Source organism: Meles meles, chromosome 4 (genome assembly GCF_922984935.1).
Source record: "Meles meles chromosome 4, mMelMel3.1 paternal haplotype, whole genome shotgun sequence".
Classification (NCBI taxonomy): domain Eukaryota; kingdom Metazoa; phylum Chordata; class Mammalia; order Carnivora; family Mustelidae; genus Meles; species Meles meles.
The window spans coordinates 80,939,277-80,961,128 of record NC_060069.1 but is presented as its reverse complement, the minus strand read 5'-3'; the positions used below and the strand labels follow the sequence as shown (position 1 = coordinate 80,961,128).

General features: G+C 42.3%; 1 protein-coding gene across 4 annotated transcripts in view; it reads left to right on the top strand.

Moving 5' to 3' along the window:
* KCNAB1 (potassium voltage-gated channel subfamily A regulatory beta subunit 1) overlaps positions 1-21,852 on the top strand; it is a 392,865-nt gene that overhangs the window by 289,812 nt on the left and 81,201 nt on the right. For all 4 annotated transcript variants that reach the window (XM_046001738.1, XM_046001739.1, XM_046001740.1 and 1 more), the window contains one exon: positions 20,327-20,364. In XM_046001738.1, coding sequence (XP_045857694.1) covers positions 20,327-20,364 — 38 coding nt within the window. The remainder of the gene's footprint in view (positions 1-20,326; positions 20,365-21,852) is intronic.

Genomic DNA, 21,852 nt, shown 5'->3' with positions numbered 1-21,852 from the left:
AATTTATAAAGTGCCTCTAAGACACTTGAGAAACCACTGAAAAAGTACAATGTCTTCCTTTAGAGAGCTTACTAGTTTTTTGGCCTAATACAGAGTGAACTATCTTAAGACCAAAATATCCATAAAATTTAAATACTGCATGAATATTAAACGTGGACTGAAAGAATGTGGGCCTTGTCACCTTTCTTGGAACATCTACCTTGAATAATTGCCATGGGGCCTACACATTAAAACTGTAACAGGCATTTGTATTTTTGCAAGACTGTTCTAGAATACTGCTTCCACATTTCCTATTTTCATGAATTAAATCCTTTGGAGTTGCTGACGCCCTCGCTATACTCTGAATTGCCAGTGAGTCCTGGCCATGTGCCTTTGCCTTCCCTTCTAGAGTGTATTGGGAGCTAAGATACAGCCAGCCTGGGAGAACGGCTGCCTGATGTTCCACATGTTGCCGGGGCCATGGCCAGGGAAGAGCTGGAGGACAGAACGCAGAGGGATCTCTGACACCCCACTGCACACTCCCCTGTGCACACACCCACCCACCATCTCCCTCAGGGCAGTTGTAAAAGGATGAGTAACCCCCACTTGCTACCTGTGGTTCAAAAATGAAGCCAGTAACTGTATGATCACCAGGTAGCAGGGGAGAGAAGGTCCTCCAGAGACCAGGTGTGGGCAGTTTGATGGAACAGATCATCTATGTATACACATGGTCTCACACTTATGAGAGGAGAAATTTGTTCTTGGAGTCACCACCCCCTGTACAAATGAGAAACATAGAGGCAAGAAGAGGGGAACTATATTGTCCAAGGCCAGTGGTAGAGACAGCAGAGCCCACATCTCCTGCCTCTGGGCCTCCACTAGCCGCCTGATTCCCACTGCCTCATCAGCCTCCAGCCTCCAAGCACCCACAGCCTCTTCCTAGCCTCGGTTTCCTCCTGGAGAAGAGAACTATCGGGCCAGGCATGGAAGGCTCCTTCCACCTCTCACAGTCATGATGTGGGTGATCAAGTTCAGGATGAGCCCAGCGTGGCACTTGGGTGAGAAGTCCTTCTTTCTGCTTTAGAACCAGGAAATGTGGGAGGCTGAACAGCTCCCTGGACTCACTCTCGAGTTAGGGTAGGCAATCAGACAGAATGGAGACCAGCAGCCACATCTCGTGGCCCATGATCCAGAGTGCTTTCCCTGGAAGAGATTTCCAAGTTAAGACTGCAGCTGAGGGCAGACATTTTGTTTCCGCGTGGATGCCGTGAATGAAGCTCTGAACTCCTGACTTCCCCTCCCATGCGTATCACCCTAAAGACGTCAGAAGTCTTGCTCGTAGCTCCTGGACTCAGAGAAGAAGCTTGACTGAGGCACACCTGTGTGCATGCAAGTCTATGCATAGTGTCGTCTTGTGCTTTGTCCCACACACTACATTTATAAGGTTATTTTCTAAACCTAGACAGCATAAAAACCCAAATGGAAGTTCAAGAAAGTTTCATAGCTTCAGTCCGCAATACAGCTGAATTCCTCTAATCATGAGACTAAAAAACCAGGGGAATCAGTTGGGGCGCTGTCCTCCTGTGAAATGGGGTGTTCGGGTTAAGAGCGTGCAGAGCTACAGGAGCCCCCTCTGGGAAAGCGGCACGAATGCCTGAGGGGTGACCAGCTCTGGGCCAACACATGGAGGCAAAATGTGTGGAGACTCATACCTCTGCCTTAGAGGCCTCAGCTGGTTGAAATCAGGAATAAAACCCCAGTTTTTTTTTTTTACAGATGTTGAGTGTGAATCAATCTAAAATCTTCTTGAGTAAGTGAACAGAAAACCCAGCCAAAGCAGTGAAAACATCAGCTTACGCCAGAATAGAAACTTCTGGCTTGATGCAGGGATCAGACTCTGAACTCAGCAAGGGGGAGGTTTCATTCTCAGGCTCCCCTCAGAGTAAAAAGACGGTGGCAGCAGCTCCAAGCCTCATGTCTTATTGGCTCTGACTGGCTTGTGTATCCATCTCTGAACCAGTTATTGAAGGAATTCAATCAGGAACCAACCCGGAAGCTGTGGAAAGGTTTAAACGTACCTCAGCCACAGAATGCAGATTCCTTTGGGAATTTAAAGTGCTCTTGCCTAAAAAGCTCCTCGTTTCTCTGCTTTGAGTTAAGAAGAGAACATAGCCCTGGAGCCTAAAGACATTTCCCCCATCCCCATTTTAGCTTATCTGAGCTTTTTCTATGTCTTTGGTGGCCAAGGTTGAAAATGAAAATTCTCCCAGCCTTTACTACAGTGTGAGGTATGCTCAGAGTTTGGTGGCTCAGCTCACATTGACTTCTTGTGACCTCTCTTTGCCTGATCACTCTCCTCTGGGGGGGTGGGTTATATGTAGCTTTGTCTTTTTAATATACGCTCCTTCACATTCCCCCCCCCCAAATGTTGAAGGATCAGTGAGCCCCAGGCTCATTTACAAATAAAAGCTTCATCCTAACACCTGGATGATGAAACTATGCAAAGGAGGACCTCCATGAGAGCAAAACAGAAATACCTTCAATGCTCATCTTATATCTGACAACTAATTAAGATAGGAAGAGACCACCCAACATGTGATTATAGAAAATGGGTGATGAGGTAATGAGCAGTAGCTGAATTAGAGCTGACAGTCTAGCCATGGGGCTCTCTTCAGGCTGTGTGGAAGGAAACAGCAGGATGAGCCCGGCTGGTGGGGCCCTGCTTCTGGTGACTGGGACTTTGTCATTTTTCTTCTTAGTTCCTCACTCACCTCCCCTAAGCGTCCGCCTACTGCTCCACGGTGCCTTTCCCTCAGCCCTGACTGCACAGAAAGTGTGGCCTGCTCAGCCTCAGATGGTACTTGTAACCACTGGTTTGCTGAGGAGAGGAGACAGGACGGGTCCTGAGACCATTCTGGAAGTGGCTCTCTATCTGACTTAGTCTCCCCTCACAGCATCGCCAGGCTGAAGCGGGAAGAGCAAAGCAGTCCCCCTCCCTTTCAGCACCTTCCTGGGAGAGGCGGTTGGCTGCCATGACCCTGCTGGTGGGTCTGCTGCCTCAGACACCACCAGCGCCTTAGTTTGTGAGCTCTCAGGGGGCCAGGAACCATGACGGATTTGCTCCTCCCCATCAAGCATGGAGTCTGGCACTCTTCTCGTTCATTCTCATGTTCAGAGATTGCACAAAGATGTGCCTGATGCTGTGCTGGGGAAAGGAGAGAAAAGATGCCTCAGAGCCCTGGGGGCTCCAGGAAACAGAGCCCATATTATCATTTGCCATTTTTGCCTCCGCCATCTTGGCATGGTTCTAGGGAAATGATGGGGCCTCAATAAATACTTCCCAAATGAAGCAATCAACTTAGGAAGAGAAGCCTGGGAATCCAAACTAGCATGGCCTGGAGAGGGAACTTTAGGGGAGAGAAAATGATGAGAGAGAGGACTTTGGGAGGATTAGGAAGAATACTGGAGGCCATGCCACAAAGCTTAGAATTGATCTGTTTTGTGATGGGGAGTCACTTGGCCAGATGCATTTTAGGAAGCTCATTCTGGTCACAGTGGTCACAGCAGACAGCAAATTAGAGAGGGCTAAGAATAGAAGCAAGGAGAGAGACTGCACAGGACTCAAATGTTCTCACTTTTACAGAAGATTAAATGTAACAATCAGTTAATTGCTCACTAACTGTGAGCACCGTTCATCATACTGTGTGCTTGTACAGAGCGCCTGTACAGAATACATATGGAAATCGTGAGTAAATGAGGCTTGACCAGATTAGCAAGGAAAAGATGGGTAAAGGAAATTTTTTTAAAAGCAAAAAAAACAAAAAACAAACAAACAAACAAAAAACAGAAAAATGACTTACTATAGGTGTCAGCATAATAAATTACAAAGGTTTAGAGGTTTAAAAAAAGTGCTAGTTTCTAGATATGTTCTTTATGTTAGAGAACAAAAAGAAATGGAAAATAAAGAAATGGGCAAATGAAAATCAGACACATGTGAACAAAAATGAAGTGGAGTGATGTTGTGAACTTCACATTCAATAAGCAAAGTAGAATTCAGGCAAAGAAAAGATAGAGTAATGAGAGGTGATGATCGGTCGACTGAGGTCCCTAAGAAGGAGCAAGGGGATAGGACCTAGAGCATCTGCAGAGAAAAAAGTCTTGGATAGAAGGAATCCTCTTCCACAGTGACAGGAAGAGAGGGAAAAGGACAGGTGTTATTTTAGTTTATGGTCCCTTAACTCGGGAGCCAGGTCAGGCCCACACCAGCTGAGGGGGAAGGAGATGGGGCGTCTGCGTACCAGAGAAGTCTGTGGGCAGTTGCAGGCCACCAGGAAATGGGCAGGACATCAACTGTATCTGTATTGGGTAGGTTGCTGGGTTTGGGAGCAAAGAGTAGAGGGGATTATAGTTTGTCAGCTTTTATGTTCTCTGTGAAGCAGGAAGCTTGATTATTTGCTGATGTTGGAGGAAGAGGAAGTGGGGCCTGAGGCTGAGAAAAGTAGGGCATCTTTGAAATCCAAACAGTGGAGAAAAATGATCAGAAACCAGAGCCATGGTGGGCTCTAGGTGTCATTACTAAACACTGAGAATTTACAATACAGCCATCTCTGTATTCTGTGACTTTCTCCAGCACAGCTCAGCATCTTGGTTATGGGTGATGAGAAGCCAGACAGTCAGATTTATCCCAGTGGTGGGTGGGTGCCGGGGGCGGTGGGGGAAGATTGCTAGGCAGCCACAGGGAAGGAACAGGGAGGCCATGGCGTTGAGAATAGAGTAAGAAAATCTTTTAAATACTGAATCTCGTCATTCAGACATCCTAACATTCCCGGTCAAGGAAGGAATAGAAGACAAATTAGACTAGAAGAAAGTAAAGACTTTAAGGACAGAGTGTGTGGGGAAAGGTAACTGCCCAAGATCAGCAAGGGTGAGAAATTCTAGCACACGAAGGCTAATCCCCCGATTTCTATTATATGTATTTAGAATATGAATGAGGCACACCTCCACCCAAGTTCTCTTATGTGTAAGTTCAGTTCTGTATCTCATGGCAACTTTGTGATCTTCTGTTGCCATTCCATCAATGTTTTCTACTGTGTCATCTAAAAGTCATGGCTGGTCGTGTATACTTTTTTGTAAATTGAGGTTTATACTTGGGAGTTTGCAATATCCAAGGTGTGCTAAATGTATATAGTTCCTATACCAGTGTAACTTTAAGAAGACTTGGCATTTTAGTCACATGGATCAGTGGTTGTGGTGTCCTTCTCTAATTGCCCCACTGAGCCATATGAAGAAGACAGTGGATTCTCAATTACCTCTGCTGAGAACAGTGACACAAAATTGAAAATGTGTTTATGTTTGTCTTTGGAATGAATTTTTTAACTTCTGTTTGAGTATGGGTTCCACAGGCACAAAAGCCTATTCAATTGAAATCAAGTGTTGTCTAGACTGAATAAAATATGCAGGAATGGCATAATGGCCCAATAGCCCATCTCTGCCTAGGCTTCTGGTAAGCTTTTAGAACTCCATATTGAATTAATCATTCTACACGGCACCAGTGGGAGAAATTCCATCGTGACCCCATCAGATTGGTGTGTCTCACTTGTAGCCTGCTCCATCAGGATTGGTGGCCCTTGTTATCTTGTCCCAGAAAACAAGGCTGCTGATGCTCTTTTTTATTCCACCCGTTTTTTATTCTCACTAAGCTATTTTTGCTACAGCCATTTACTGCCACTGGGATTTTTGTACAAGGTTAATAATACTAATAAAATGAAGGGCAAAGCACCAAAGAGAGAATCTTGAAAGAATAGTCTGTAACCCTTTATTTGGTCAGGGTTAAAAACCCTGCAGGACATTACAGTCTCGAGTTTGGGATCCAGGTCACTTTCTGCCTTCTTTGTTGAGTTGTTCTGTATTCTCTGGGCCCAGCACTTAAGGTCATATTGGGATCTTGTAGAGGGATCAAGTCCATTCCAATAATGTCCCAACTGCTGCCTGCATTAGTTTTTGACCCTGGTGGCCATTACAGTCACATAGGAGTTTTAAAAAAATATCTGTGCCTGGGATCTTCCTCAGACCAGTTAAACCAGACTCTCTGGGGGAAGAGCAGGGCATCAGCTCCCAAGTGGTCCTAGTCATTGGACCAGAGTTGAGGAACACTGGCCTGGACAAGGAGCTTCAAACTATATTTCTGAACAGTTGAGGAGGCAGTCTTGTGTCACTGTCCAAGTTATTTGCTTGTCAGGTGGCTGACTTTAACATGGAAGCTTTTAGAACCTGAGAAATTTCACTTCCCAGGCTGTGTGGAGGAGGCACAGCCAGAGAGCAGGGCGGCGGCCATGTTTGGTGCCCAGTGCAAGAAGCAAGTGCCAGGTGTGGTGTTTGTTTTTCATTTAGCTTTGGTTCCCAATTAAAATTAAGAAATTTGTGGCATTTTTATTGTTTCATTCACCATTCTCCATGGGTCACTTCAGAAAAATCTGAAGGGAATAATAAACTTTCCCAAGCTTTGTTAAGATGGATATACTGTTAGAACTGATACATTCTAACGTTGACCTTGGCTTTCACTGTGGTCTCTGGAAAAGTTATTCCAGAATTCTTACAGAACTTCTGGTGTCTCAGTTATTATCTCTCTGGATGATAAGAAGGAAATCAATGTTCAGTAATAAGCATCTGTTGTGTTTGTAGTGCTGTACTAGACACTTGATAGAAGCTGTTGAAATCACAAGAGCATGGGCTGTGGACCCAGAGTGCCTGGGCTCACATCCTGGCCCAAATATTCCAGCAAATAAACCCAAATTACAGCGTGATCACATGTTACAAGTGACATAATGTCTATAAAGTATGCAGTACAGTGCTTGGCACAACACGAAACTCCAAAAAGCATTGGCTGGCTTTGTCATCGTGTTACTGAGTTCTCACAGCAACCCTGGAGCAGGCATCGTCATTCATAGTAGAGAAGAGCCAAGTCTCCTAGGTGAACCTATTTATCCATGGATACACTCAGTCTCAGGTGTAACTGAGAGGAAATGAGAACACCTACCGTTTAGGATTGTTGAAAAATAAGAGAAAAAATTTCAGGACCTAAGAGGGAGTTGACCTATAAAAGGGAGCTTTGTTCTTGATGTAGGAGGGACACTGATAAAGCAGATGGATGGTTCCCTTTCCTTGCGGAGAGTTTGGCAGGGATCTCCACCCAAACTTCAAGAGCCACAAGGCACAGTAGACATCAGATTTTTGGTGGCACATTCTTCACCTTGATTGCGTATTCTTCCCTAGTTAATAGACAGTTCTAGCCCCTGGTAGTGAGTGGTCCCTAAGGTTCTAGATGAATCACAAAATGATCAAAGATGGAGAGTCATCAGGTAGATACTTTTGTCCCCCTGGGAGATTCTTCTGCGAAAAGTCTCGATATTTCCTGAAACCAGGGCTCCTGGTGCTAGCAGAAGGAGTAAAAAGAGATTATCAGTGCTTTAAGAGGACAAATGCAGGCATTATTCTACCATAATGATTCCCAGATCCATGCCAGCCTCCCAGCCCCCTTCTGGATGTTCTTTCATATACATACCAGAGTAGTGATTAGTGGATACCCAGACAACTAACTCACAAAGGCCATAGATGGAGTCATATAGACGAATTTGTTGCCAAGCAACGAATTAATGAAAAGAAGATCGGTAGGCAATAATAAAAAAAAAAAAGCTTATTAAACATTACTTCTCTGCCAATCATTTCGTATCTGCTGTTCTTGAATTCATTCAGGCATTGAACACTTAATAAGCCCTGCCTATGTACTCGGTTTCATATGGTCTCTTGAGAGACAGAGACTATCCCCTGTTTTTGAAAATGTTAGTAGTTCTAAAAATGTCTCCAGAAGACTGGTCTTCTGTGTTTGAGAATAATCCAAATTATTGTTGACACAGAAATATTATTTTTATATTCTTTGATATCTCTGGCTATGTACATTTCTAGGTAACTTTTTATACAGCATCTTAGGAAGTTTCTTCCATTCCTGTAAAATTGAGACTGTGGGATTATACTGCCATCACCCCAAAGCCAAAGCCTGGCTGGGAACATCAGTGTCCAGACCAGGCTTCTCCCATACTTTTTCAGTATAGTATAAAATGTCATTTCAAAGGAGAATGTATGTAAAATATATGTAGAATCTATGTAGAGTTTGGATTAAATAGTATCTCCTAAGATTACAAATAACATCGGGAGGGGCACCTGGGTGGCTCAGTGGGTTAAGCCTCTACCTTCGGCTCAGATCATGATCTCAGGGTCCTGGGATCGAGTCCTGCATGGGGCTCTCTGCTTGGCAGGGAGCCTGCTTCCTCCTCGCTCTCTCTGCCTGTCTCTCTACCTACTTGTGATCTCTGTCTGTCAAATAAATAAATAAAATCTTTAAAAAACAACAACAAAAAAACCCACAAATAACATTGGGATGCTTTCGATTCAGTATTGCTTCATTTTCTCCTTTACCATGATACATTGCTATGCATAATTTTTCCAAAGGGAAGATCTCTATCACTTAGTTAAGAATAGTGCATTAAAAAACTTCCATGCATAGTTCTATGGGAGACACAAAAATACCCCATCCACTTGATATAGCTAAGAATTTTCCATTAAGAAAATTCTGTTACAAGTTGAAGGGAGAAAGAAAAAGCTGAAATAATTAACAGTTGGTAACCACCAGGCATAGATAAAATAAACTAATAGAACTAGGTCTATAGTCAATAGGTCTATATCTATAGTCTGTAGGTCAATTTGAGTGTAAATTGGGGCTAGGGATTTTTTAATCTTTAGATTTTTCTTAAATTATCCCTTATATATTTCCTCAGTTTTAATTTCTATAAATATCAAAAAACTGTTAGTCAAAAAATATGTGGATCATTTTGCATTCCTATTTTCATTAGCAATCTTTAATACTGTAAGATCATTAAGCTCAGAGTCCAACAGGGAACATTTGAAGGCTACCTTAAAATATTTTTCATTTTCTTTTATAGTGTATTACCCTCATCTTGTTTTCACTTTATGTTTCTTTGCCTTACATGATGATGGAATTAAAATTTCTTTCCTAGCATATCCTGATAGTTCTATGAACTAAGAACTATGATAGTTCTATGAACATACCTAGTGGTTTTTATGTTCAGATACACCAGAGTTATTAAAAACTTTTACTGTTTGGGGAGACAAGAACTCACTGAACCATCAAAAAGCACATCCCTACACAAAGATAAAGATTTGATACGAGCTATTCAGAGCTAAAAGAAAACTATAAAGGAGGTCACAGCTTTCAGACTTCTTGACAGCAGTGTTTTTTTAGAGAGTTTTCATTCATAGTAACTTCTGTGGAATGGCAAAGATAAATTTAAAAAAAGATACACACACACACACACACACACACACATACACAGAGTGGCCACAAGTATATAAACATATATTTATTTGAGTGTATACTATGTTTTGGGTCCTGTGCTAGGAGTTCACAGAAAAAAAGGAAAAAAGAAAAAAGGACTTTCAATCTTAACAGCAGATCCCATTTTGAAGGAAGATATTGAAAATACTTTTATTTCTTTAAAACAAAAACAAAACAGCAATTGCCATTTAGCCCTGGTGTCCCATTTTATTTCACCTACAGGAACTAATCCTTGCATCTCATAGGAGTTCTTCCAAAGAACAAATGAATAAGGCATATGAATGATGCATGGTGGTTTTAAGTGCCCTGGAAACTTCACTGGAAGAAATCTTTTCAGCATGTAATTATCAATATGAAAAAATATGAGGGATGAGGAATTTTATCCAAGAAACATAATACAGAATGCTAACAAAATATAGACACTACCTCTTTGTCCTGTTCAGGAAGTAGGGAATGCTGTAATTGATTGAAACCCTTGTTTGCGAGTGGATTTCTCAGTTAAGTAATAATGATTTTTTAAAAAAATGCTTCTGGTTATAAAAATTATATTTCAACAGTGTAGGCACAAAATTAAAATGCACTGAGGAAAAAAAATTCATCTAAGTATGTTTTCGGCTTTATTTTAACTTTTCATACTAGGCTCAGGGTACTAAATCAATCTATTTGGGAATCATATATATGTAAAGAAATTTAAGGAGTGTAAGCCATGGATTTATTTTTTTATTTAATTTAATTTTAATTCAATTAATTAACATGTAGTGTATTATTAGTTTCAGAGGTAGTCAGTGATTCATCAGTTGTATACAACATCCAGTGCTCATTATATCACGTGCCCTCTTTAATGTCCATCACCAAATTATCCCCATCCCACCACCCTCTCCTCAGTTTGTTTCCTATGGTTAAGAGTCTCTAATGGTTTGTCTCCTTCTCTAGTTTTGTCTGGTTTTATTTTGCCCTCTCTTCTTCTACGCTCCTCTCTTTCGTTTCTTAAATTTCACATATGAGTGAAATATTATGGTGTTTATCTTTCTCTGAGTGACTGACTTTGCTTAGCATAACACCCTCTAGTTTCATCTGCATCATTGCAAATGGCAAGGTTTCTTTTTTTAATGACTATGTAATATTCCATTCTTTATATGTATGTATGCATATGTGTGTATACACACACATATATATATACACACATATATACACATATATAATATACCACATCTTCTTTATCCATTCATCTGTTGATGGACATCTGGGCTCTTTCCATAGTTTGGCTATTGTGAACATCGCTGTTATAAACATTTGGGTGCACATGTCCCTTTGGATCACTACATTTGTATCTTTGGGATAAATACCTAGTAGTGCCATTGTTTAGTCATAGGGCAGCTCTATGTTTAACCTTTAGAGGAACCTCCATACTGTTTTCTTACTATGTATCACTAATTGTAACATCTAAATGTGGGGAGTGGGTTATTGTTTCCTGGTGGAAGATGGAGAGCAGTGAAATTTCATTCCTATGTTATGTTCAAAACAGCCCTGTTGAGTAACGTCAACCCCCACAGTTCAGCTTTACAATGCCAAGCTGTCTCTCACTCCATGTGCCCACCCTGCCTTCAGTACTTCCATCACTAAGTCCTTGTCTTTAAATTTGCATTGATCCAATTCATGGGGAGACAAAACAACATGGTTCCAGGCAGATTTGCCCTGGAACAAATCTTAAAACCAAATGGAGCTAGCAGTATCCTTTGACACCAAAATATGTAAAGCTTTAAATCAAAGAAAGAAGGAAAATGTCAAATACTTGTACATTCCCCAAAAGGATCATGAAGAACCTATTGTCAGTCCCAGCCATTTAACCCTCAAAATGTCAAGGCTACACATAGGCATTAGAAGAAGGTCCAGGGTTCAGCTCTGTACAGGTTTTTCTGGGACGTCCAGCCTGCCCCGCCCCAACCTGACCTAATCAAGGACCACTCCCCTTTGCTTTTGCCTTGCCCACTGGTACACCGTGCCCCAGAATTCCTTCAGTGGCAAGCACACCTCTTTATGGCCCTGCCCTTAGCCTTTGCTTCAGAGTTCATAAGAGTTGAAGAGCTTAAAGCCCGGGATAGTTCTGTGCGTGAGGTCTTACTGGAAAACAATTTAAAACCCGTCCTCAGGTTGAGTTGAGAGAATGTGGGGCATGGAGGTGGCTCAGAAGACTGGGGGCATGTGTACGCCATTCTTCACAGATGAGACAATTTGGGGGCAGAAACTGATGTAACACTTCAGAAGGTTCAGTGGAGGAGGCATATGGCAGAGGGAAGAACATAGGAAGTTTCGCGAAAGCGAGATGTTATTACAAGCATTTAGAGCAAACACCACGCACATCACTTGTCCGGAGCAGTGGCGGTGCTGTGGGGGAGGCGTCATTAACAGAAAACAGCACAGGGCTGGGAGAGACCAGGGCCTTGGCGAGTTTGCAACTAACCAGCTGTGGAAAGATACTTCTCTACTACTCCACTTCCTCACCTACAAAATGTGGGAACGCTTCAGATCTTCCAGACCTGCCCATAAATGAGAATACTGCTTGCACTTTAACCGCCTGAAAGCCCACTTTCATTCCACATGGACTTCACCCCTTCCTTAGCTACTCGCATAGCTGGTTCAAGCTCTTTTATTAAAGTGCAGGTGTGACACCCTCCTCTCCCCCTCCCCCAGAGCCAGGGTGGTATTACTGGTTCTTGCAAGAAGAGGTAATCAGAGTAAAAAAGAAAAGGCTAAGTTGTTATCATATTTGTTAACTCGGGCCAGATGCTCATTAGCAATACACTAGAAGCCAAAAATGAAAAACCAGACTGCAGCCTGGATCCAAAAATAAGGGCCAGGCTCTGTGGAAAACATCAACAGATGCAAAACCAGAACAAGGAAGAACGTTCTGTCTGCGCCATTGGAAAAAGACAGAACCTTGAGCTATATCCCAGGCACACAGGCACAGATCCGTATTTAGGTGATCAGTGGCGACCACCCAGGTTTAAAGATAAAGAGGAGGTACAAAAATCTCAGCATGGGAAGAGTCTACGGTCTTCAACCCTGGCCGCAGTTGGAATTATCTCAGTGTCTTTTAAAAGTTCTGATTCCAAGGTCCTGTCCCCAGAGATTCTGCTTTAACCGGTCTGGTGAGGGACTGTTTAAATCTACTATTCAAAGTCCCCCAGGCTGTGCACACTTGCAGCCAGAGCTCAAGACCTCTCATCCGAGGTCATGAGGGAGGGAAACAACCGACATGCTGCCCATGTTCTGGGTTAGACAACCCTTCTTCATAGGGCTGGAATGTCTGTAGTTTGAACACATTGACTGATTTAATAAATGATTATTAGGTACCTACTGTGTGTAGCTTCTACTTCAGGGGCTAGGATGAAAAATTAAATTAAACTTGGCCTTGCCCTTGGGACAGTTGATGGGGAAGTCAAAGGAGAAAATAAGTCACCTAGCCACAAAGCAATGTGGTTAGTACAAGAATAGTGGTTTGTTCAAATTAGTAGGATGAGAGTGAATGGGGTGACTTCCCCTTCCCTCAAAGTCTGAATCATGAAATCATAGAGATAAAGGAAGCTTGAGGTTCTGAATTTTGTGTGTAAGGAAACTAGAAATCAAGAGGTTGGAACAGGACCTAAAACCCTAAAATACTCATTCTGACTCACCAGAGGAAGTGTTATGGAACTGTGTCCCACAGCGCTGAATTCCAAGGCTGGTTGTTAAGGAATAAGTAGGATTTATTGGGCACAAGGACAGGGGAAAGGGTTCCATTCCCAGAAGGCTTGGCGCGAAGTTCAGACAGGAAGGTGCACGCAGGGCAAGAACCTGGACTGATACCAGGTGGTGGCCAACAGCTTGGCGCCCCTCCCCCAAATGAGCACTGGTCCTGGACTTACGTGCTTTCCTGCTTTCTCACACAGTTTGGGGGGGATGGTCCTACCTTTAACTCCGCTTCTCTCTAGGAATAATTCTATTCTAGTGAGAGTCAATACATTAGTTTTGCCCCATGAGTTGTCTAAGTTTAATGAGATCCGGGCCTTGAATGTCAAACCTTAAACTTTTCAGTGATATAGCAGATTAATAACTGTACACACCTCTAGATTAAATAGCCTTTGACATTGGGTCAGCGCTGACTACCTGGAGTTGACGTATGCTCTACTTGCAAAACAAGAATTGTTCAATCCATGATGAAATGTGTTGAATTGGTTCTCCATTCTCCTCTTTCTCTGACCTTGGTGTTGTCCCTCAAGTTTCACGTTCTCTCATATCCCACATACTTTTAATCAGCAAACCCTGTTGGTTCTCCTTCAAAAGCTATCCAAAATTCAAGTACTTCTCACCATCCTCACTACTACTATCTCAGACCAAACCGTTGTCCTGCATCATCTGGGTTATCCCACCAGCCTCCTAATCGGGGCTCATGTATCAGACTCGCCTTAGGGGTGTGTCCTCCATACCACAAATGTTCCATTTCGAAGAGTGTATAGCTGTGTCCCTTCTCTATTCAAAATTCCTTATTGGCCTGTCCAGGGTCCTTCGTATGACTGATGTGACCCCATGTGATTTGTTTTCTATGACTCCTTGGACCTCACTTTTTCTTCTCTGACCACACTGTCCTCCTTATTGACCTTGAGCGTGCAAGCAAGCCCCCACTCCCCACATTTCACCCTGAAATTGAAATGCTCTTCCTCCAGATGGCTGCATGGTGAGCTCTTCTACTTGTTTTGGGTCTTTCCTCAAAAGCCACTTTCTTTGTGATCTTTATTTGGCCACTCTATCTAAAATCTCAACACTCACACCCCGACATTTCATATACCCTACCCCTGCCTTCTAAAAATGACTCTTTTTAACACTCATAAGTAAGCATTATGTATTTTATATTTTATTGACTTACAAAATATTAACATTCACAAATAAGTACTATATTTTTAATTTTTCTTATTATTTTGTCTTTCCTCCTAAACTGGCTCCAGAAATAATTTTTCATTTTGTTCACTGGTATATCCTGATAATTTAAGCCTGGCACATGGTACACTCAATAAATGCTAATTGAATGAAAAAGTACAGAAAAATTACCTTTGGCATTATGAATATTACAACTGCATTTACACATTCCTTTTTTGATAGTTATTTAAAAAAATCCAAACCATAAGAAGTTCAAATTGGACTATAGAAAAGGAAGTCACCAAATCTATAGCCTTAAATGATTCAAACCTCAATTGAGGGACATTCTACAGGGTGCTTGACTGTTACTTCTCAGAAGTGTCAAGGTCAGGAAAGACGAGGGAAAACTCAGCAACAGTCATAGAGCAGAGGAGCCCAAGGAGACGTGATGACTAAAGGCAAAGTTGGATCCTGCATTGGATGCTGGAACAGAAAAAGACACTGGAATTCAGAAAGGGTCTGCAATGTAGTTACCAGTACTGTACAGATGTTAATATCCTGCTTTTATTTTTGTTTATTTTAAATATCCTGATTTTGATAAATGTGCCAGGATGATGTAAATGTTCAAGGGCCAAGGAGGTAGCCTACGTGAACAGACATTATTGTATCGAAATGTCTAAATAGCTCTTCAGAGATCAGAGAGGGAGACAAACCATGAGAGACTCTGGACTCTGGGAAATAAATGGAGGGCTGTGGAAGGGGAGGGCGGTGGGGGGATGGGGTAACCAGGTGATGGGCATTAAGGAGGGCACGTGACGTGATGAGCACTGGGTTTTAGACGCAACTGATGAATCATTTAATGCTACACCAAAAACTAATAGATGTACTCTATGTTGGCTAATTGGATTTAATAATAAATAAATATCTCTTCATACTCAAGCAAGGAGGTTGTTTAAATGATAAACGTGTTTCCTGAATGAATGACAAGAAACAATTACCCTTATAAACCACCAACAAGTCAACTAATTGGCTGAGATAGGGTGTGTGTGTGTGTGTGTGTGTGTTTGTATGTACACACACACACCCATGCATGCATATGCAAAGCAGTTTTCCTTTTTTTTTTTTCCGGTTCAATCATTTTTCTGTGCCATGGTAGCTATATGCACTGGATACAAACAGATTTCCAAAGCATATGTTCCCTGGTAATCATAGGAGCTTTATCAGAAGACACAATAACAATTCAAAGTTCTCTTGCTACTCTGCTTTTAAAAGTCTGGAAATAACAAGTGTCAGTTTAGTAAAATTATCTTCTAAGTAATATCCCACTAATTTGAGAGTTCACAGTGAAATAATCATACACCATTGTAGGTCTCAAGAAGGCATGTTCTCATTAGAGACAGAAAAATGAGGAAATGTGTCACAGAGGATTTTTAAGAATCCTATTAACTAACAAACCACCTTATATCTTCTGGAGGGGAGGAGTAAAGAGTAAAATCATTCAAGTGGGGTTCTCCCGTCTGGAAGGCTGGTGCTCGATCTCTCCCCAGCAGAAGGGTACGTGCTCTGTTTGTAAGTGGGAGCTCTTCTTTTGGGGGCAGCTGGTGAACTCTGCCTATGCTGTTCCACCCCCTCCTCATTGGAGGCCTGGGGGCCAGGGAGATGGACTTTCCCTTGTCCTTCTCCAGGAGGGGGTTCGGCTGGGTGTGTCCCTGGGGACAAGGAGAAACACGTCAATCATCTGGGGCCTCACAGAGCTGTTGACGAGCATTACTCATGTTTCTATAAGTCAAAATAAACATGTTTGTTTGCTGGGAAACTATCCCAGTATTTTTTAGATTAGCAGTCAAGAAGGCAATTCAATCCAATTTAACCAAAATGTATTGATTATCCAGTAAGGACTTACTTCTATTCTAGGGCTGTGGACCTAGGATGAATGAAATAAAATCTTAACCCTCGGACAGCTTACACCCTAGTAAAAGATATAAAAGTTTATCAGCAAATAACTGTAAGATAAATGAGTAGGAAATGTCGGAAGGACCAGGGAGGTAGCAGACCTAAACAATGTTATAAGAATGACAAACTATGTCAAAAGGTATGTAACTTAATATATACATTTATATATTTATATAATACCCATATTCCACCTGTATTAAAAATTTTTAGCTAAATGGAAAAGAAAAACAATTATTCCTGTTTTTTTTCATAATTCATTACTGCTTTGATTTGAAATCTGAAGCCTGACATGTATTTCTTCTGAACCAGAATCCATAGATTCTGATCTATAGAGTCAATCAGGCTCTGTATTTTTTCACTGTGATATACAGAATATAGCTTTAAATGCTTCAACTCAGGGGTGGGAGGCAGTTTTCTCAGATTCATTTTGGAATAAAGCTTCTCCTAAGCAAAGGCTCTCCCGATGTGGATCACATCTTTGTAAATGGTCCTGCCCACGGAGGGGATTCCTCCAAGATGTGTGTGTAGTCCCAGCTTTCAACATTATCACATTCAGCCTTCAATACCATTTTGTACTACTGTCCAATAACTTTAAATCATAGCCCTTCATTAGTACCAACAAAAATTATCTGGGGTGTTTGGGTGGCTCAGTTAGTTAAGAATCTGACTCTTGATCTCAGCTCAGGTCTTGATCTCAGGTTCATGAATTTAAGCCCCACATGGGCTCCTTGCATTTGGCTCCATTACTTAAATTAAAAAGCAGGGTAAAAATTAACTAATAGAGGTAAGCTAAATAATGTTAATTTCTTTTCATAAAGTTTGAAATCCAGTATTCAATGGTCCAGCTTTGGAGAATGAATTTCAAGCTATTTTTAAATTATTTTTAATAATTTTCATTTCTGGAAACTGATTTCAGCATAAGAAAGGGGATCACATTATTCCTAAACAAGTGAATTTCCCAAAGATTCTGATTTTTGTCAGGACTGAGAGAAGCCAATGAGACATTTGTACAAATACTTGCAAATGCACCCATAGAAAAATAGAAGATGTAAATGAATTGTAGTATCAGTAAGAAGCTTGCAACTTTGAGCCAATCTTTGCTGTTAAATGGAGATAAGACCATATCCTCTGATGACAGGAACAGTTAAAAGAAATCTCTTCAGTATCGCAGCCTAAGTAAGCCAGGAAATTTATCAACCAAACACTGACCTGATTTTTCTCTAAGATACAGAAGAATAGTTAATTCGTGGTACTAATTACTTGTCCCATTTCAGCTTTTTAGCCCAAAGCGATTCCTAATGAGTGATGAAATTAATGGACTTAGGTACAGTGCCCCTACAAAATACTACCACTCTGGGTCTGTTGCTTGACAAAGCCAACATCAGCCCTGCCCTCTGTGAGAGCCTAGTGCTGGTAACACTTATAATTTGGAACAGTGCACTCTACATCCAATGGTCTGCGAACTTTCTCATCACAAAGTAAACCATTTCCTGATATTTTGCCTTTTAGGGACACCTTGTCTAAAATTCCATTGACCGCTCCAGAATTCTCCCCACATCACAGATAAATATAGCTAATGGTCTGCTATGATTTCATCCACATTCTCATTGGCCGCAACAGAAAGTGCCACCAATAATTTAACTGATCCTGAAAGTTCTCAACCGTATTTTTAACATGCTGAGCTACAATGTTTCTGGTTACGCTAATGTTTGCAAATGCATGTTTATGCTCCAGACACATAATTTCTGCTGCATTCGAAACAGATTCTTATAAAAAGCATTGTCTGTAAAAAGGTTTTAATGCCCAGGCAGTTTTTTCTTTAATAGAGAAAGAACTACATTTCACAGGAGATCACTTGTTTTATTCGCATTCAAAAACAAACACTACCGTTTTTTCAGTCCATTAAGTTTTTCAACGTCCATCTTCATATACTAGTGCTGGCTGGTTTTTATGGTGCCCTAAGTTGTCATTTTTCTAGGCACACGTTCTTTTTTGGGACAGTCTTCCCGTTCAACCCCAAACTCTCCAAAAGTGCTCTCTTATCTCTCTTTCTCTCTCTCTCTTTTTTTAAATAATCATCTCACTTTCTTAGGAGATGCATAAGCTTACCTTTTCCTTAACTTTACAGTAAGAAAAACAGCAGTAACTAATAACTGCTATTTGATTTCAGTGTTGGAGCCAAAGGAAGGTAAGTGGGCTTTCATGAAATAGCGAGGGCACTTACCCAGAGGGCACTGCCCCTCTGATTCAGGGCATGTCTGCCTTGTGGGGGACACCAGCCTTCTGTTGTTAAAGAAGCTGGAAATGAGATACTTGAAGGAAAGGATTCCTAATTATTTAAATAATTGTACCTTATTCAAAAGTTATTAAAATGCCAAGAGGGTCAGATTGTTCTAGCCAGGCAACACGGGTCTTCAAGCATGGGCTGCCCATCTGTAACCTCTGGGATGTTGAGTAGAACAGTAAAATAATTTGTATCCTACTTTTGTTATAGTCCCTGAAAACTAAGAAGAGAAAAGGTACAATTCCACCAGGCTGCTTCTAGGGACTATGGAATCCAAATGCCATAATTAATTTGGAAATAGTCTAATGAGACTGTGAGATGCTGTGAAACGGATATCCTTCTTGAAGCCAGGCCTGTTTGGGGGAAACCTGGGTATTTCCCTTATTAAAGGCTGGTTGACATCAGATTCCTCATTTGGAAGGAGGGATAGTATGGTTGGCTTGGAAGTTTTCTAAGACGATTAGAAATAAAAGTACACATGTTTCTCAGCATGCTGTCAGCATTTGTAAGCTGTTCATAAATGCTAACTATGACTATTATGAAATGCACCACACACAACTCCACACATTTCTTAGTATGCGCCACAGTATCGATGGTTCCCTGGCTCTCCATCCTCCCCCTCCCCTCAGTGCCCTCCACCCCCCCCTTCTCTGCATCATATCTTCTCACTCTGCTCCGTGGCCCACCAGAGCTTGTCAGCCCACGCTGATGGCCCCCACCCCTTTACCTCCCTTGGGCTCCTATCTGTACCTGGATCACCCGTTCCTTCCTTCATCATTCCGCTATCTCCTTTGCAACTCAAGCGAAGTGTCACCTCTCCCAAGAAGCCTTTCTGGAGGGCCACGGCCCTCTGGTCTAGGTAGAGCACTCCCTCCCTTACTGACTTGGGTTTGCCTCAGTCTGGCTTCGTAGTGTTGGAAACTGAGCTCCTGGGGAGAGAAGAATTAGGTCGGTCACCTCACTGTCCCTGGCACCTGGGTGTAATGCCTTTGCCAGGCATGTCATTCAGGGTAAAAACAAAAACAGAAACAAACAAAAAACAAAAAACAAAACAAAAAAAACGGATCAAGGAGGGAATGAATGATTGCAATGACTATAAACTGGCCTGGCCAGAGCCAGTGTCTGCTTCCCTCTTGTTTTACCAATACAAATCTTTGGCTGCTAATTGTGCCTCTCTCCCCCTGCCCTCCCAGTCCCCACTCCAGCCCTTGCCTCCGCCTCCAAACCAATGGAGATCTCCATTCTGAACTAGCAGGTTGGAACAGAGAACATGCTGAAGTGTCACCTTCTGGGGCCTGCACGTGGGGACTGGAAGGACATCTGAGAGGACTCCTTTTGAGGGATCCCAGGGAATACAAAGTGGAGTCCCTTCTTGGAGGTCAAGAAGGGAAGAACCGTAACACAAGAGCTCTACCGTTCCTTTTCAGAAATGGTGGCTTCATGTACCTTCTCTCTTGTACCTTCAGAACTGGTGGCTTCACCACAATTCATGTGTAGCCAAAACGGGCTTGGTAGAACTGCACTCTTGCACCCGATCTTTTGCGGTCTGACATCAGAAGAAAAATCAGTTTGTAGGGCAGGGCTTCAATTAGCATATGAGTCCTTTGAGTGAAGAAGGATACAGATCCCCACCGGAGTGTTCACTGAGGGCAGGAGGAGGGCTGGACTTCTTCCAGATACCCCATGTGCACCTTACCTGGAAACCTTTGTGAATGACCTCGCAAAGGAGTGAAAAAGTGCTTCCTCTCATGATGCATAATATTAGAAAAATGCTTATAAATAAAGTGCAAATATTTATTCTTTTCTAGGAACATGGGTGACATTTGGAGGTCAAATCTCAGATGAGGTAAGTTACCTTTGGCTTCCATTTTGGTGACCAAAGAAAGTGTAAAGCTGGGCAGTGGGAGTATTTTTCTTGGGGGTCCTAGTGTTTAATAAGGAAATGGTTAAGACTGAGTCAAAGGTTATTCTCAGTTTTATCCTGCTTCTTGTATTTTTCACATTTAGACTATTAGTAGCCCATGAGATTGTCAATCTATGAGATGTGCAGGCACAGTTGTTAGAGAACAAACCAATTTGGCATTAGTATTCAGTTGCTTTATGGAAAGATTTCATTGCTGTGGGGTGTGTGTGTGTGTATTTTGGCTCCACCTAGAGTGACCAACTTGTTGCAGGGACTTTTCTTTCTAGCCTGGGACCTGTCAGTCCTGGCTGGTCACAGCACCTTGGGCAAGTTGATCCAACCTCTCTGAGCTTCAGTTCCTCTGATGTGAAATGGGATGATAACATTTACCTTGGAGGGCCGTTGAAAGCGTTAACCACATTTTACCTATGAGGTGTTTATACAGCCCTCTGACTGGTGGGTAGCAGACACCCAATAATGGCAGCTGTAAGAGTTTATTTACCATAAAATTCCTCTAAATCTTTGTTGACACATTCAAAGCAGTGATATTCTTATCCTGGCTTTTAAGGAATATCTTCATGGCATAAGTGAGTCACGCAGGCATTGAGCATCAATAACTCCCCAAGGACAATGTCATCAAGTCCCTCCGATTCCTTTTTGTCTACCTGCAACACCACTAAGGAGTCTGGGATAGTATGTCTGAGCAGATACACTCCATGGGATTCAGCCCCCTCTGCCACTAGATTTACTAACATTTACTAACAGTTGCCACATCAGTAAAATGCAGGGGATCGCCCCTACTCTGCAGGATCACAATTAAGATTAATGAGATGATGTCTATGAAGTGTTCAACCCAGTGCCTGGCCCAGAACTTACTATATTCTTACTATCATTCCTAAGGAGAACCTTGGGGGAACAGACAGTCTTTCCCCCTGCTTCCAAGTTCACCAGTGTTATTTATTAGATCCAGGGAATAGTAGTCTTATCTGCACATTCTCACGTGTCTGAATGCCCATTCCCGGGATTGGGACAAGGGCCATTCCCATGTCTCTGTTGGGACAATAGAGAGTTTGTCCCATGGGGGATTCCCTGGAAAGTAGACCATGCTGGAGATTAGCATACAGAACAGTTATTAGAAAGTTGGGCCCCAGTGCGGTCTTAACAGTGACCACGGCTGACCCCATGGGGAGCTCCAAAGCTGAGACGGCCCCAGAGTTGTCCCAGGTTGGGGCCGGAACACTGAGTATTTATAGCCTTTGTATGACCAGTCATTGGAGAGAGGCTGCCCTGGGAAGTGGGTCTCACCTTGGGCGGGACAACTGTTTTAGCCAAGTGCAATTTCCTGGCAACTAGGAGAATAGGTCCAGTTCTGAAGGAGGCTCTGGGGGGTTGTCACAGGACTCATTATAGGGCTATCTGACGAGTATCAGG